Below are 15,899 nucleotides of genomic sequence, written 5' to 3'. Positions count from 1 at the left end.
TGAAAGCTTTCCATCCGCAAGAATTAATCTTTATTTTTAAATTCACGTGTTAAATTTTTGCGAATAAAGTTCGAAACACTCGAACGATTTCTTCCGATAAATCTACCGCCTCGATTTTGGCGGGAAATTTATCCACCGAAAGCTTTCCATCCACCAGAGTTAACCTTTACTTTCAATCTCGCGCGATAAATTTTTGCGCGCGAAATTCGAAACGCTCGAACGATTTCTTCCGATAAATCCAACACCTCGATCTTGGCGGGAAATTTTATCCACCGAAAGATTTCCATTCTCGAAACAAAAAAGTGTCCATCTCTCCGACAAAATTTCGTGCTCGTTGTGTTTTTAATTTTCGAAAATGCATGCCAGACAATAAATAGCCGAGACACAGCCGTTCGAAAATTTGTATTTTGCGCGCGGATCGCGAGCTCCGAGTATATAAACGTGACGCTCTTTATTTCCCGATGATTGGCTAACTAACTTTTTCAAGCCGAATATTCAACGCGCTCGGTATATTTTGTTGGTCAATTTTTCCCAAAGTAAACTCGATCGAATTTTCCGGCCTGTTGGTTTTCTAATTTTTCCGCGTTATCGAGTAAGAACGAATCATTGTGTGGAACGTCGCTGCCGGACTATAACTCGGCCGAAATATAAATCTGCTTTTTCGTTTAAACAGCTGCGCTCGCGGGCGACACTCGTCGCGAAGATAAATGTTTCTGTATCGAGAACTACTTCGCGTTAGAGGCACGCTGTGTTTTTTTTTCTCTCTCTCTCTCTCTCTCTCTACTTCTTTTAATTTTATTTTTTTTATTTTATTTCCACCCAATTCGAGAAGAAAAATCGAAAGTCCGTTAAGCGGTTAACCGAAACCGGAGCGAAATTAAATTTCGAGGTATTCCCGTTGCGCGATCAAATATTTGCCTTGCAATTTGAATTTGATGCCTCGTCATGTCCGAGATATCCGAAAGTTAATTCGACCTCGTTTTTTTTTATTTTTTTCTCTTTTTTCTTCTATTTTCTCTCTCTCTCTCTCTCTCTCTCTCTCTCTCTCTCTCTCTCTTTTTTTCTTTTTTTATCGTGTTTCGAGCAGCCCGTGAATCACAAGCTGCTTGAACTTTTATAAAAGCGTGTTTTCTCCGCGCTTTATTTAGAGGACGAGTCCTTCGTCCCGCGCCCGATGTTTCTTTTATTATTTTGTCAATAAAAAGAACGGAATAACTTTAACCCGCGGTGTCGGGTACAATAATCTCACCGGTCGCCTGGACGTAACTCGAATCGCGATTGAAAAACCAATTTGTATTGTAATTCCGTCGCAGCGACAGCTGCCGTTGCCCGGCACCGGGATAACGTTTCGAACAATAATATAATTCCGTGCGTGAGGCAAAGCATCATAAATGTTTAAATTATAAATTCGATGCACGCGGCCGCGCGCGCGCCTCACCGGTGTTGTTTCTTTTTTATATATAATTTTTTTTTTACCTTTCTATCTTTCTTTCTTTTTCTTTTTCCTTTCTATCTTTCTATCTTTCTTTCTTTTTTTCCCCTTTCTATCTTTCTATCTTTCTATCTTTCTATCTTTCTATCTTTCTATCTTTCTATCTTTCTATCTTTCTATCTTTCTATCTTTCTATCTTTCTATCTTTCTATCTTTCTATCTTTCTATCTTTCTATCTTTCTATCTTTCTATCTTTCTATCTTTCTATCTTTCTATCTTTCTATCTTTCTATCTTTCTATCTTTCTATCTTTCTATCTTTCTATCTTTCTATCTTTCTATCTTTCTATCTTTCTATCTTTCTATCTTTCTATCTTTCTATCTTTCTATCTTTCTATCTTTCTATCTTTCTATCTTTCTATCTTTCTATCTTTCTATCTTTCTATCTTTCTATCTTTCTATCTTTCTATCTTTCTATCTTTCTATCTTTCTATCTTTCTATCTTTCTATCTCTCTATCTTTCTATCTCTCTATCTCTCTATCTCTCTATCTTTCTATCTTTCTATCTTTCTATCTTTCTATCTTTCTATCTTTCTATTTTTCTTTCTTTTTTTCCCCTTTCTATCTTTCTATCTTTCTATCTTTCTATCTTTCTATCTTTCTATCTTTCTATCTTTCTATCTTTCTATCTTTCTATCTTTCTATCTTTCTATCTTTCTATCTTTCTATCTTTCTATCTTTCTATCTTTCTATCTTTCTATCTTTCTATCTTTCTATCTTTCTATCTTTCTATCTATCTTTCTATCTTTCTATCTTTCTATCTTTCTATTTTTCTTTCTTTTTTTTCCCTTTCTATCTTTCTATCTTTCTTTCTTTTTTTTTCTTCTTTTCGTTTCTTTTTTCTTCTTTTTGTTTGTGTCTTTCTTTCTTTCTTTTTTTTTTTTTCTTCTTTTCGTTTCTTTTTTCTTTTCGCGCGAAAGCCACCGACTCGGCGCATCTCGTGTGCAAAAATTCGCGAGAAAGTAAATCGTGTTCACCTCGTCGTTAATTAGATGAAAATCGTGGCAATTTCTGCTTCGATTTCCCGCCGTGGCGAATTGTTCGGACGTTAATCGTCGGTTGAATCGCGAAAGGATGATTCTCGTGGCGTGCGTTGATCGAATAACTTTTTATACAAACAAATTGGAACGAAGTTTCTAGTCCACTTACGTTCGAAAAAGACGGTTCAACGTCGGGGGGAATGAATAACACGGATATATAAGCGATTAAAAGAATAGATAACCGGCCGAATGACAATAACAATATATCGTTCTTAATAAAAGGAGCAGATAATACTAATTGACGATGACTCATCGGGTAGACGCGTTCGTGGCTCTATTGTAGTTAACGACACGATACAAAAATGTATGATTCGTAAATCGAATAATTGTTAGGAATTTTGTATCAATATCGTTCTATTGTTTAGCGATTTTGCAGTGGTTCTCAACTCTTTGCAAACTATCGATTGTCTTTGCGTTTGGTCGATCGTTGATTATTGAAGAATTATGAAAATACTGTTCTATTGTTAGAAATTTTGCAATAGTTTTCTACTTTCTGTTAATAAGATCGGTTATGTATGTTAGGACGAATTTTTCTTTACTCGAGTATTTCGGTCGAATTAAATATACAAAAATATATAATTTATGAGTCTAATGATACTATTCTATTGTTAGAAATTTTGCAAGTTTTCTACTTTCAGTCAATAAGATCGGTTTTGTATGTTAGAACGAATTTTTCTTTATTCGAGTATTTCGATCGAATTAAATATACTAAAATATATAATTTATGAGTCTAATGATACTATTCTATTGTTAGAAATTTTGCAACTTTTCTACTTTCTGTCAATAAGATCGGTTTTGTATGTTAGAACGAATTTTTCTTTATTCGAGTATTTCGATCGAATTAAATATACAAAAATATATAATTTATGAGTCTAACGATACTATTCTATTGTTAGAAATTTTCCAGTGGTTCTCGACTCTACGCGAACGATCGGTTGTCTTTAACCCTACGTCGACGATCGAATTTTTTTACACACCGATCGAATTATTTTGCATTGCCGATCATGTACCGGGATATTTGCCGGCCTACTTTAAATTCTCCCACACTGGCGAAACAAACGCGCGAAATGGTGCTCGTTTTCAATTCTCCAATCTGAAAAGTTCATCGGTTAGCTGAAATCGGGCGCACGTAAACAAATCCTAACGCGAAGTGTCAATCGACCGCGCGACAAATCGGTAGCCGTGCAGAACGAACGATTACGATCCCGTCGAGTGAATCGAACATTTTTTTTCTTCTATTTTTTTTTTTTTTTGGTTTCATCACGACCCCCTCGGAGCCCATTATCGATCTTCGGACGAAAGGTTTACAACTACGAGTCGGCGATGGATCGAGTTTTCTTTTTTTTTCTTCTTTTTTCTTATTTTTCTTTTTCACGACTCACGATTCCAATCGCTGACTGGAGGATCGAGAACATCGTGCACTTAGCAATACGAATCAATTTGATATCCAAATGTTGTTTCGTTGAAATCGGAGCGTGCGCTTGTATAATAGAACCTGCTGTTACTTGGGGCTTGCTTACACACGCCGAGAGTATATTGTAACGGAAGCTGGTTGTCGAGAAGGATTGTACAGGGTGTTGAAGAAATAACAGGTTTTCTGCGGTTGATTTACGTGTATGAAGGAAGACGAACCAATTGGAGAGGAACATTGTGGAAACGAGGAATTCTTAGAACATTTTTTTATTGAAATTTTATTATGTGTGCTTGTGTTCGAATTGGTGGTCGAGAAGAATTGTACAAGGTGTTGGAGAAATAATTAGCTTTCACTGATTGATTTAAATTGGAGAGAAAAATTATGAAAATTAGGAATTCTTAGAAAATTTTTTTATTGAAATTTTATTATGTGTGCTTGTGTTCGAATTGGTGGTCGAGAAGGATTGTACAAGGTGTTGGAGAAATAATTAGCTTTCACTAATTGATTTAAATTGGAGAGAAAAATTATGAAAATTAGGAATTCTTAGAAAATTTTTTTATTGAAATTTTATTATGTGTGCTTGTGTTCGAATTGGTGGTCGAGAAGGATTGTACAAGGTGTTGGAGAAATAATTAGCTTTCACTAATTGATTTAAATTGGAGAGAAAAATTATGAAAATTAGGAATTCTTAGAAAATTTTTTTATTGAAATTTTATTATGTGTGCTTGTGTTCGAGAAGAATTGTACAGGGTGTTGGAGAAATAATAACTTTTCACTGATTGATTAAATTGGAGAGGAAAATTATGAAAATTAGGAATTCTTAGAAAATTTTTTTATTGAAATTTTTTTATTTGTGCTTGTGTTTTCGAGTTGGTAGTCGAGAAGAATTGTACAGGGTGTTGGAGAAATAATAAGCTTTCACTGATTGATTAAATTGGAGAGGAAAATTGTGGAAAATGAGGAATCCTTACAAGAAATTCTTGTAAAAATTTACGTTGTGCGTTGAAGTTTTTCTGCGGCGGTATTTTTTTTTTCATTCTCTATCTCGCGTTCCAGTTTCAATTTTTTTCTATTACACGTACGCATTTCTAGGAATTTATTTAGGTCGATCTTCGTTTAGGTCGCTCGATCAATTTGTAAACTTCGAACGACCGAAGTTCAACGTGGTTTCGTCGTCAATTCGCTACGAGGGAAATTCAAATCGAAGTGCAGGAATTTTCAAACTCAACCAGCGAATATGGAATTTTCGAACGGGATGTAAATTTCCAAACGCACCGTTACAGCGAGTGGAATCGATGATTCTTAACAGATAATCCGATAATCCGTGTGTATACAAATACGAAGTTTTCTCTGAAACGGAAAGAATCGAACGGGGATAAATTTAAAAGTGTTTTTTCTTCTTTCTTTTATTTTTTCTCTTTTGAATAATCCAAAGAATCGTTTTTACAAATACGCAGACAACGGCGAAAGAAATTTCCATTTATTGCGATGAAACTCTTTCGTAATATCTTAAACGAAAATAAAATTGAAAAATGGGTGATAAATTTGTAGAAGGTGATAATCCATATTACACCATTCGAACGATGAATTGAAGGAACGAGATACTCCATGTTACACCACTCGAACGATGAATTTAAAGAATGTAATAGTCCATGTTACACCACTCGAACGATGAATTTAAAGAATGAAACAGTCCATGTTACACCATTCTCACGATGAATTTCAAGAATGAAATAGTCTGTTATACTACTCGAACGATGAATTTAACAAATATAACAATCCATGTTAGACGATTCGAACGATGAATTTAAAGAATGAAATATTCCATGTTACACCATTCTAACGATAAATTTAAAAAACATAATAATACATGTTACACTACTCGGACGATAAATTTAGAAAAAGAAGTAACACACGTTACACTATTCAAACGATAAATTTAAAAATCGTAATATTCATTTAACACTATTTGATCGAAGAATTTAAAGAATGAAGTACCCCATGTTACACAATTCGAACGATGAATTTAAAAAGCGTTAATAGCCCGTGTGACACCATTCGAACGATGAATTTAAAGAATGAAACACGCCCATGTCACACTATTCGAGTGCCACGAATATCCGTTTACTCGCACGTTCGCGCGAAACGTTCCAATATTCGAGGACTCGAGTAGCGTACAATCTTTCGAATACACAGAAATTCGACGAGCAGTCTCCAGCACCGCTCCAGGAACGTTGAATTCTCACGTCTAAAATAATGTGGGAATATTTTCCGTTGGGCGTCGTATTCCCCCGAGCTCTAGTGGAAATCAACCATAATGCTTTCGAAGGAGCTCTCGACCCCATCTTCGGTGTCAGCTCGTGGACCAAGTGGGTAAATTCGACGAAAACGTGTGCAGAAGCAATTTTTGCTCGGATGTTGTGCCTCGCGGGGCTTGCCTCGCAATCCCGAATGGTGGGGGAAGCTCGGACGCCGCGGTGGTGGGAAGCTTGTCCGTCGTGGTGGGGAGAGTTTGTCCGCCGTGGTGGGGAGAGCTTGTCCGCCGTGGTGGGGAGAGCTTGAACGCCGTGGTGGGGGGAAGCTTGTCCGCCGTGGTGGGGGGAGCTTGGGCACCGTGGTGGGGGTATGGAACCCGATAGAGAGGTCCCCGCGTAATTACTGCTGGGAATTGGACAAATGGAAAATGCATTCTATTATTGTGGCAACTTCCTGCAAAAGGGGAACAGTTGCCTAGTACACACGTTTCGTACGTACGTGTCCGTGCTCTTGTACGTGTGTACGTGTATACGTTCGCATATTTTTTTTTGTTTTCGTACACCGTGGCCCACACGCTTTCGTCTCATCTCGAGACCTGCATCGATGGAGTTATAAATGTTCTATCATTCGTGATCACGTGGTGGTTCCGAAGGACAGCTGGTTTTTCGTTTACTTTTTACGTTGGTTCGTTCGGTTGGCCGATTCGTTTCGGTGATAGCGAGATATTAGATTTAGAAAAATAATAAACGCCGAATGGTGGGTACAGCGCGGCCTCTTCGAGCTCGACTTTGAAATTTCGTTGGAAATTGTTCCCACTGTTCGTTTCGGGGAATCATAGAGCGAATCATTAGGAAAACGAACGTTGGCGAACGTTCGACGAAATTCGTGAAAAGCCGCGCGCGGAATTAATATTAATGAGTCGTTAATGATCATTGTTGCCCCGTCGACTGTTCGCTCTTTTCTCGTGTTTTTTTTTCTTGTCTCTTTTTTTTTTCTTTTTCTCTCTCTCTCTCTCTCTTCTTCCGTGTTTCATTTACTCTCATTTTTCTGCGTTCGCGACGTCCTTGGTTTCCGCGTTCGAAGCAGGAATCCCCTCGCAACGTGAAAGTTTTAATTAACCCGCATTCTATAATTGTGATCTCTCGCGTTAATATTTCGTTGTCGTTGTCCCCGGTAACCGTTGTAGTTGTCGTATTCGATACGGTGTATCGGCGGCGGGCCGAAAGCTTTTCAAATTACGCGAAACTATTTATTCGGATAAATTGGACGGCCAGCGACGCCCATTTCCATATGATTAAATTGATATTGCGATTTCGTCGGGCAACGCCCGGAACAGAAATATGCGACAGGAAATTGAATTCCCGGAAATGATATAATGTTCGAATCAATTCAACGTTGTAAGATACGTTCAATCAATCGAAATTCCAACGTCGACAATTCTCCTACGAAAGAAACCTAGAGAAACTTCCCCAAAACGAAATTTCCTATTCCCGTAAATCATCAATGAACTCGAATACGAACCGTATTGAAACGATTAAAAAGTGCGTGAAAGAAGCGATGTAAATTTCTAAATGAACTCTCTCGTAACCGAGAAAACTTCACGTTTTATCTTCCCTTTTCGTCTTTCCACTTCGACCGATGCAAGAGAAGAGAAAAAATGCAAAATAATCTCGGTTCGCGGAAACGATTACGAATTTCGAATCACGGAGCTTTCGCGGGTTTAAAAGTCGCGGGGCCGCGGTTATCTGTCGCTAAAGCGTTCGTTTATCGTGGCAAGGCTCGCGGGAATTTCTAATTAATCGAACAAACAGGACTTCCCTAGAAAACGTCTGAATAGACGCGTAATAACCATCATTGAAATTTTCTTTTCGATGGTCGCGCTCGATGGAAACCGGTTTCTCCCAGCAGCCGCTACACGTACACGCCAACGATCCCCAGGTGTCCCGCGATTATGCTAGAGGTCGAGACACACGCTCTATCCAGATACACGGGCTCTTTAAATAATACTCTCTTCCCCGATGGACGATCGCGATTGCACCGCATCGCCGGGCCACGGGCAGGTGGATCGTTCGTGATCGATCGCGCAACAATCGACGATCCAACGATGGAGAAAACTCGCGATCGGCCCCTCCCATCGTTAAATCGTGGCGCTCGGCTATTTACGAGCGAACGTTTATTATTAACAAACGATACACATATACGCAACACGAGCGTTTCGAAGTCCCGGGGATCGTTTGCGTCGTTCGAGACACCGAAACCGGCGATACGTGCGATGCGTGTGAAGGTACGTTTTCAAGTGACGGTAAAAGTCACGGGTTTACGTTCTCGTGACACTGTACGACAGTGTAGCGACTGGTGTGTTGCGACAGTACTGTTTGCGCGTCAGGAGTCCCGCGACTTTTATCACTGTCGTGACAGCAATATGAACATTTTCGATTCGCGGACGACTGGGTTTGTTATTTCGAGAGTACGAGATCGGTGAAATTAAATTTTTCCAAGGTGTACCGAATGTAACGAGTGTCGCGTGACAAAGAAATAGGAGAATTATTTTCATATTGTCAGGTGGTGGTGAGTCGTGACGTGTAGTCACGGTACTGAACGACAGTGTAATAAAGAAGTTTTATTATTTTGAGAATACGATGAAATGATAAAATTACATTTTTGTAAGGCGTTTTGAAAGTAACGAATGTCGCGTGACAAAGAAATAGGAGAATTATTTTCATATTGTCAGTTGGTGGTAAGTCGTGACGTGTAGTCATGGTACTGAAAGACAGTGTAGTAGATCCACTTTATTATTTTGAAAATGTGAAATACCAAAATTAAATTTTTATAAGGCGCTTTGAAAGTAACGAATATCGTGTGACAAAGAAATAATTGTAAAATCTCCACATTGCCATTTGATAGTAAGTCATGACATGTAGTCACTGAAAGACAGTGTAGTAGATAAACTTTATTATTTGGAAAATATGAAATACCAAAATTGAATTTTTATAAGGCGTTTTGAAAGTAATGAATATCGTGTGACAAAGAGATAGTCTATTAATAATTTCCACATTGTCACTTGAAAGTAAAAGTCATAACATTATATAGTCACGATACTGAACGACAGTGTTGTAAATAAACTTTATTATTTTGAGAATATGATAAAATGATAAATTTAAATTTTTACAAGGCGTTCTGAAAGTAACGAATATCGTGTGACAAAGAAATAATCGAAAAATCTCCATACTCTCACATAATGGTAAAAGTCATGACATTATGCAATCACGATACTGAACGATAGTCTAGTAGATAACTCGAGTTTCGTTTCCAGAGTTGTCATGATTTTTATTACTGTTATGGCAGTAATATGAAAATTTCGATTCTCGGACGACGAAGTTTATTATTTCGAGAATACGAGATCGGTGAAATTAAATTTTTATAAAACGTTCTGAAAGTAACGAATGTCGCGTGACACAGAAAGAAATAGTCGACACACTCTCACTTGGTAGTAAGTCATGACATTATGTAGTCACGATACTAAAAGACAGTATAGTAAATAACCTTTATTATTTCGAGAATATGACGAAATGATAAAATTAAATTTTTACAAGGCATTCTGAAAGTAACGAATGTCTTGTGTCACACAAAGAAATAGTAAAAAATCTCCACACTGTCACTTGATAGTACAAGTCATGACATTATGTAGTCACGATACTAAAAGACAGTGTAATAAAGAACCTTTATTATTTTAAGAATATGACGAAATGATAAAATTAAATTTTTACAAGGCGTTCTGAAAGTAACGAATATTATGTGACAAAGAAATAATTGAAAAGTCTCCACTCTCTCACATGATAGTAAAAGTCATGACATTATATAATCACGATACTAAACGACAGTATAATAGATAACTCGAGTATTGTTTCCAGAGCAGTCATGATTCTTATTACAGTTACGACAATAATCTAAAAATTTCGATTCTCAGAAGACTCGTAATCGACAAATTTGATAATTTAAAAATAAATACGAATAAATTCTAAAATTAATTTCTTACAAGGCGTTCCAAAAGTAACGAACAACGCGCGCATAAATCGTCGATGAACCGCTACATTGTGACGAGTTACTTCACCGTATGAAAACGTATCTTTAGGATCGTTCGAACGATATTCGATCACTTGGCAGGTATTCGTCGAGAATGAATTTCGAACGAAGGAACGTCCCATTGGTCGAGCAACGTGGATACGGAAAATATGTAAACCGTTGGGAATGAAAACGTGTACCCTTCCGTGGTAAAATTAGCAAAACGCTTTTTAAATAGCTACTTCCCTCCGCTGAAAGAATCTTTTCTACAGCTGGAAACACAGCGAGTGCAAAAAGAAGGTGCTCCCAGCCGGGGAACGTAAACGCATTAGTTTCTCTGTTTACGAAAATAGAAATGTTGTATAATATCTTGAACGAAAACAAAGTTTTGCACGTCGACTGCCACTGTCTGCACACACGATGTTAATGTTTGGTTAAACCGTGGTGGCCCTTGCGGAAACTTACAATTTCAAATTGAACGACACCGTGGTACATCGTTCCAAGTATAAATTAAGAAAGCGTACCGACAATTCAGCCGAGAAACGTCGAATTCTCTTTGATTTTTTTTCCCAAAGAAACCACAAGACTTTTCGTACACGTATTTATTCGTGTTTACGCTGGAATCGTGATTTTTCTCTAAATGCAAAATAATCAAATTTCCAGGAGTTGTACAATCTTAGGTGAAGCACGTTTCAAAAAACTGGTTCGAATGGTCGACGTGACGAAAATACCGAACGGTATCTCGATTAGTATGAAAGTGGCCATGGTACGAATCACGGGGGGGGATCTCGAAAAATAAAAAAATTCGAGGGCTTTCGAAGTTCTAATATCGATTTTCTCGTCTCTTTTTCGTCTTTAGTCTGCTGAAATAAAATATAAAAATACATCAATTTTTGAAATCTGTGGTTTGGAAACATTTACTTATAATTCTCTCCAAATTTGAAATAAATCGACCAACTAGAATTCGAGAATACTGTCAGCAGATTTAAAAAACGCATTTGAAGATTTTAAAACGAACACTTCTCTTCCAATATCTATAATTTTGTTAATTTCACTCACTCGAGAAAATCCGTATAGGAGAATCTTTTCAAAGATTCGGAGAAAGTATAAAAAAACCAAAATCAATTTTTCCAAGTCAGATTATCCTAATATTCCGCTCCAAAACCATAAGATTCTTCTCAATTTCTATTTCGATCGATTTGCTACAAATATACATCTCAAAGTAACTATAATTCCTGCAATTTTCCTTATTTTTACACAAAAAAGAAATTATACATTCCCGAGACACGGATAAAAGATACGTGTACAAACTCGTGTTCGAAAGATCGTCTCGAAGTAAACAAATTCCAGTTCGAAGTACCCTGGTTGAACTCGCGAGCGGTCGAAACATTGACGAAATCGGTCGGGTTGAAAATGATTAGAACGTCTCTGGAATTGTGTACACGGTCGTATATCCGAAGCAACGAAGTGTTCGTACACTCGAATGGAGAAAAATTCGACGAACGGTCCTCCCCGGGCCAGATCCGGTGGATGAAAGACGATAGCCGTTTTGGCACGGGTCTTGGTCGCCGCGCGAAACGTCGAGAACCGCTGAGTTCCGAGTTTTATCGAAAGAAATTGCGAGAAATTGTTGGCACGTATCGCAGCACAGATCAAGTTCTAAGTAACGGCAATGCAGCAAAGCAATTTCTCTCTCGCGTGTCGTTACAGATCGTAGGCAGATTGTTAAACGGTGACGTTTTTTAAATTGTTCATTTCTTACACCGAGTAGCATTCGATCGTGGTCCACGAGAACCAATCTGAGAATTCATTCACCGACACTTCGATGTTTCTTTATGGACGAAGAATGTGAACGAAGAAACTCGGAGGTAAAATCAGTGTTTTCCACACAAGAAAAAAAAAAATGATTTTCCTTCCCTTCCACGAATCGTAACGCGTACGAGATTTCCGCAACGGGTTAAAATTCGTAAGAATCTCGCGATATTATTCGCGAATGTCACTTCGTTTCATCGTAAATTCTATTTCTACTTGCCGTGCCGAGATGGTAGAGAGGGGGGGATTCACTTTGGACCGTTGAAATTTTTAGAGCACCGCGAAGCAACCTATAAGCTTTAGATTTGGGTCAACCGAGTCCGAACGCGTATTCTTGAGATTTTCGAGCGAAATAAAAGCGCGTCCAAACACACGTTAGATAGGTTGAACTTTTAATTGCGTTTCGGTGGATCCGCTTGTAATTTATCTTCGTTCGCAAACTGTGCCAGTTCCTCTTCCCCTGGCCCCCCTCTAACCCCTTGTGCCCCCCTCCCCGCCGACACGGGTCTTGTAAATATAATTTTACATCGGATCGATAAACGCGAAGCAAACTTACCGTAGACTGAAAACTTTTGTCCGAGATTCGTGGGAATCTCTTCTCGTAAATATCGTTTCAATTGGGGAGGGAGAGGTAGGAGAGGGGTGACGATGGATCCCTTTCGTTGGTTCGTGTATCGGTTTTGCGTACGGTTACGGGATATTGCCACTCTGGCCTTGATTCGACGAAAAAAGAAGGAAAAAAAAGGAGAGAAAAAAAAACGCGGGAAAGAAATGAATAAAGGGAATCGTAATTTCCGTTGATAATGATCGTTAAAGATGGAATTCGCTTGTGTGCACTACCCGTGAGTAGGTACGCGAAGTGAATCGAGTTACCAGCGATAACTTATCTTCACCGTATGCTTGTGACAGATGTGATTACTTTCCAGGCTGACGCGTATCAAAAGTAATTACCTTTTTCCAACCGGTGAACTATCGAAATTTATATTGACCGGTTGGAACGAGCGAGAAAGAAGGAAAAAAGAAAGAAAGAAAAAAAAAAAAGAAAACACAGGAAAAGAGAAAAGTGGCTCTACCCCGTGTTTATATGGCGTTCCATCGATTATGCAGCTCGTGCTGCCGCGTGGGATACAAGGTGTCCCGTCTAGAAACGGACCGTACCTAATTATCCGTTTAGTTCAACGACGAAACGATATTTCACGAGGAATGAAACGTCGATACGTGTTGATTTTTAAACGAAAAATTCACTTCACGGTGTATCTAATTTTTTCTCTCCCCTCTGTTGATGTTTCGTGTCATTTCAGCGAGAAATGAACGTAAACACTCGCGTGATTATCTCGCGTCGAACACGCGATGCGTTCGATTTTATAGGTTAGAATTTTACGCGAACGATCGAGACGATACCGGTTTAGAATTTTAAACGATGGATTTTAGACGTTTCGTAATTTTGTGGGAAATTAGTTTATTCGTTGAACGAATTGTACCATCGTAACGTCGCGGTGTAAATAAATCGGTGAAACCAACAGAGACGCTTTTATTAGAGGGACCTAACCTCGAAGCGATGTCCCTCGGCGTCGATGTCTGAAATAACCAATGATCGATGAATTTTAAATTCTGGAGTTGTGTGTCGTTTCAGGGTGAATCGTTGGTATACGAGGAAAAGACACGTGATTTTATGCAACGAGATTCTCGGTGACTTTGAACATTTCGAGTAGAAAATAATACATCGGAGAGAAGATTTTTTTTTTCTTTTTTTTTCTTTCTTTCTTTCTTTCTTTCTTTCGCGCTTCGAAATTATTTCGATCATCCACGAAACGTCGAGGAGACAATTAGGTGGTCCGTGTCGAACGTTACACCCTGTATAGTGCATTGACGAGTGAATGCACTCAACTAAACGCAATTTCGCTCGTTTCTCGCTGTATTCCACTCGTCGAGACCTGGTAAATCGAAATAGAACAGGATCATTAGAGTATATTTCGCTGTCGATGGTCATTTCGATTTTTGTGCTTCCTTGTTGTTTATTTTTATTTTTTTTTTGTTTTTTTTCGTTTTCTTTTCTCTTCTCTATCTATCTATCTCTCTCTGTGTATACGAACGCTTTGAAAAGTATCGAATGTCATTTTCTATGCCCAACGAAATTAACGAGTTCAATTAATTCTAGGTAGAAGAGTAGTACCAAAGGGTTCGTGACAAAATGAAGGTAACTCTTTATTTTTGTAGCCACTTTTCAGTTGCTTTGAAAGCGAGCAACGCGTCGATGGGCTGACGCGCGAAAATTGCCGTAAATATTTGATTATACGGGGAAAATTGGGAAATTGTTATCTTGCGTGTTTGTTGATGCTTGTCCGAGTAAAATTTTATTCCATTTGGTTGCACAACGGTGGGAATAAAAAAGTGGGTATCGATGATCGGGGAATTATCATGTTCCATGTACAATTCCAATATATTCGACCTTATACCAGAATATATCGTCACGAATGGAAAGTCTTCTCAATTCTTTTTTTCTTTTTTCTTAAAGAAATTCAAATTGGTAGCAACAAAACAAAACAAAAAAAAGTAAAAACAACCAATGTTTGCGCTTTTTTAAGCACGTAACAGTAGCGTCTTTATTACAGCATTAAAAAAATAGAAAGTATACGGACAGCGTGATGTAAACAGCGAGACTCAGTTTCGCTGTTATTGAACCTAACCTATAATGGCGCACGGAGAAAGAGAAAAGGGGAAAGGAAATTAAGAAATCGAATGAGAAAAAAAAAAGTTCCGAGCCACAGACCGGGAAAGAATTTTTATCGAGATGAAAATTTCGAGTAACGAACAAAAGGAAGAAAAAAACAAAAGAAGCGTACTCAATTTATCCCTCGAAGAGAAACAAAAAATTTTCATTACAGAACGAGATCGAATTCGTATAAAACACTGTACGTTGTTTCCGTTCGTCGTGTTCCATTCGAATAAAATTTGATCCGTTTTTTACGGTGCCCGTTAAATATCAATCGTTAGGTTATGTTTACGCGCGAGGTTAAAATATATATATATATAATATTATCGTGTCGCGTTCAATAAACGCCATCTGTTGAAAACAAAGGGGAGGCTTTTAAACCGGACCAATAGGGTAGAATTTTACGTCGGACGAGTGATATTTTGTTTAAACGTCGCTTTTCGACGTTTCTTGTCGCGAGGGCCGCCATATCGCTATGGTGTGCGAGTCTGTTGGACAGGAAATCGTTTCCTTTGGCGAAATAATGTACAGTGGTGGGGAGAGAAGGGCGTAGGTCACGAATGCGCGTTGCTCGCGTTGTTTCTTTGGTTCTGGACGAAAATTAGGTGCGAAATGTGACTCGAAGCTACTATGTGCTTTATCATAGCTTGTAAGTGTACACGATATATCCACGATTGTATTGTTTACACGATTAATTCGATCGATGACAATTTGCAACGCGAAACGAATCACTTGGAAGACAAACTTTCGCGCAACAAGTATTTTCAATAATGTTATATTCAGACTTGATTGTCGTTCGGAGGAATTAGCAACGATATTGATATTGAATTGTTCGGAAAGTTACTTCGTTTCTTTTTTTTTTTTGGGTGAAAATGAAACACGATTTTTTAAGAGTATATAAACGTTTTATTAAATTATATATTCTCCATTTTGGAAAACGATATGATTTTTCGAATGGTTCGTTTCGCGGAATAAATTCGGGTAACTCGAGAGAAATTCTATCGGTGATTCATACGTAAATAAATTTTTCAAGGAAATTCGACTCGGTGTTCGCGAATACAACGAAGCAGAAAATTTAAGGGCGGAAGTATTTTCGTCTAGCTGTATTTTTT

At 38.1% G+C, this 15,899-nt stretch overlaps 1 protein-coding gene across 6 annotated transcripts in view; it reads left to right on the top strand.

The window, feature by feature from the left end:
* The window catches only part of LOC143145108 (uncharacterized), a 295,651-nt gene that overhangs the window by 27,044 nt on the left and 252,708 nt on the right, over positions 1 to 15,899 (top strand). For 2 of the 6 annotated variants that reach the window (XM_076308169.1, XM_076308155.1), the window contains exon 2: positions 14,233 to 14,271. The exons of the other annotated variants lie outside the window; for them this stretch is intronic. In XM_076308169.1, the coding sequence (XP_076164284.1) occupies positions 14,266 to 14,271 (6 nt within the window). In that variant the 5' untranslated portion in view covers positions 14,233 to 14,265. The remainder of the gene's footprint in view (positions 1 to 14,232; positions 14,272 to 15,899) is intronic. 6 annotated transcript variants of the gene reach the window in all.

Source organism: Ptiloglossa arizonensis, chromosome 1 (genome assembly GCF_051014685.1).
Source record: "Ptiloglossa arizonensis isolate GNS036 chromosome 1, iyPtiAriz1_principal, whole genome shotgun sequence".
Lineage (NCBI taxonomy): Eukaryota > Metazoa > Arthropoda > Insecta > Hymenoptera > Colletidae > Ptiloglossa > Ptiloglossa arizonensis.
Note: the sequence above shows the minus strand (reverse complement) of the source record. Positions and strands in the feature narration are given on the sequence as shown.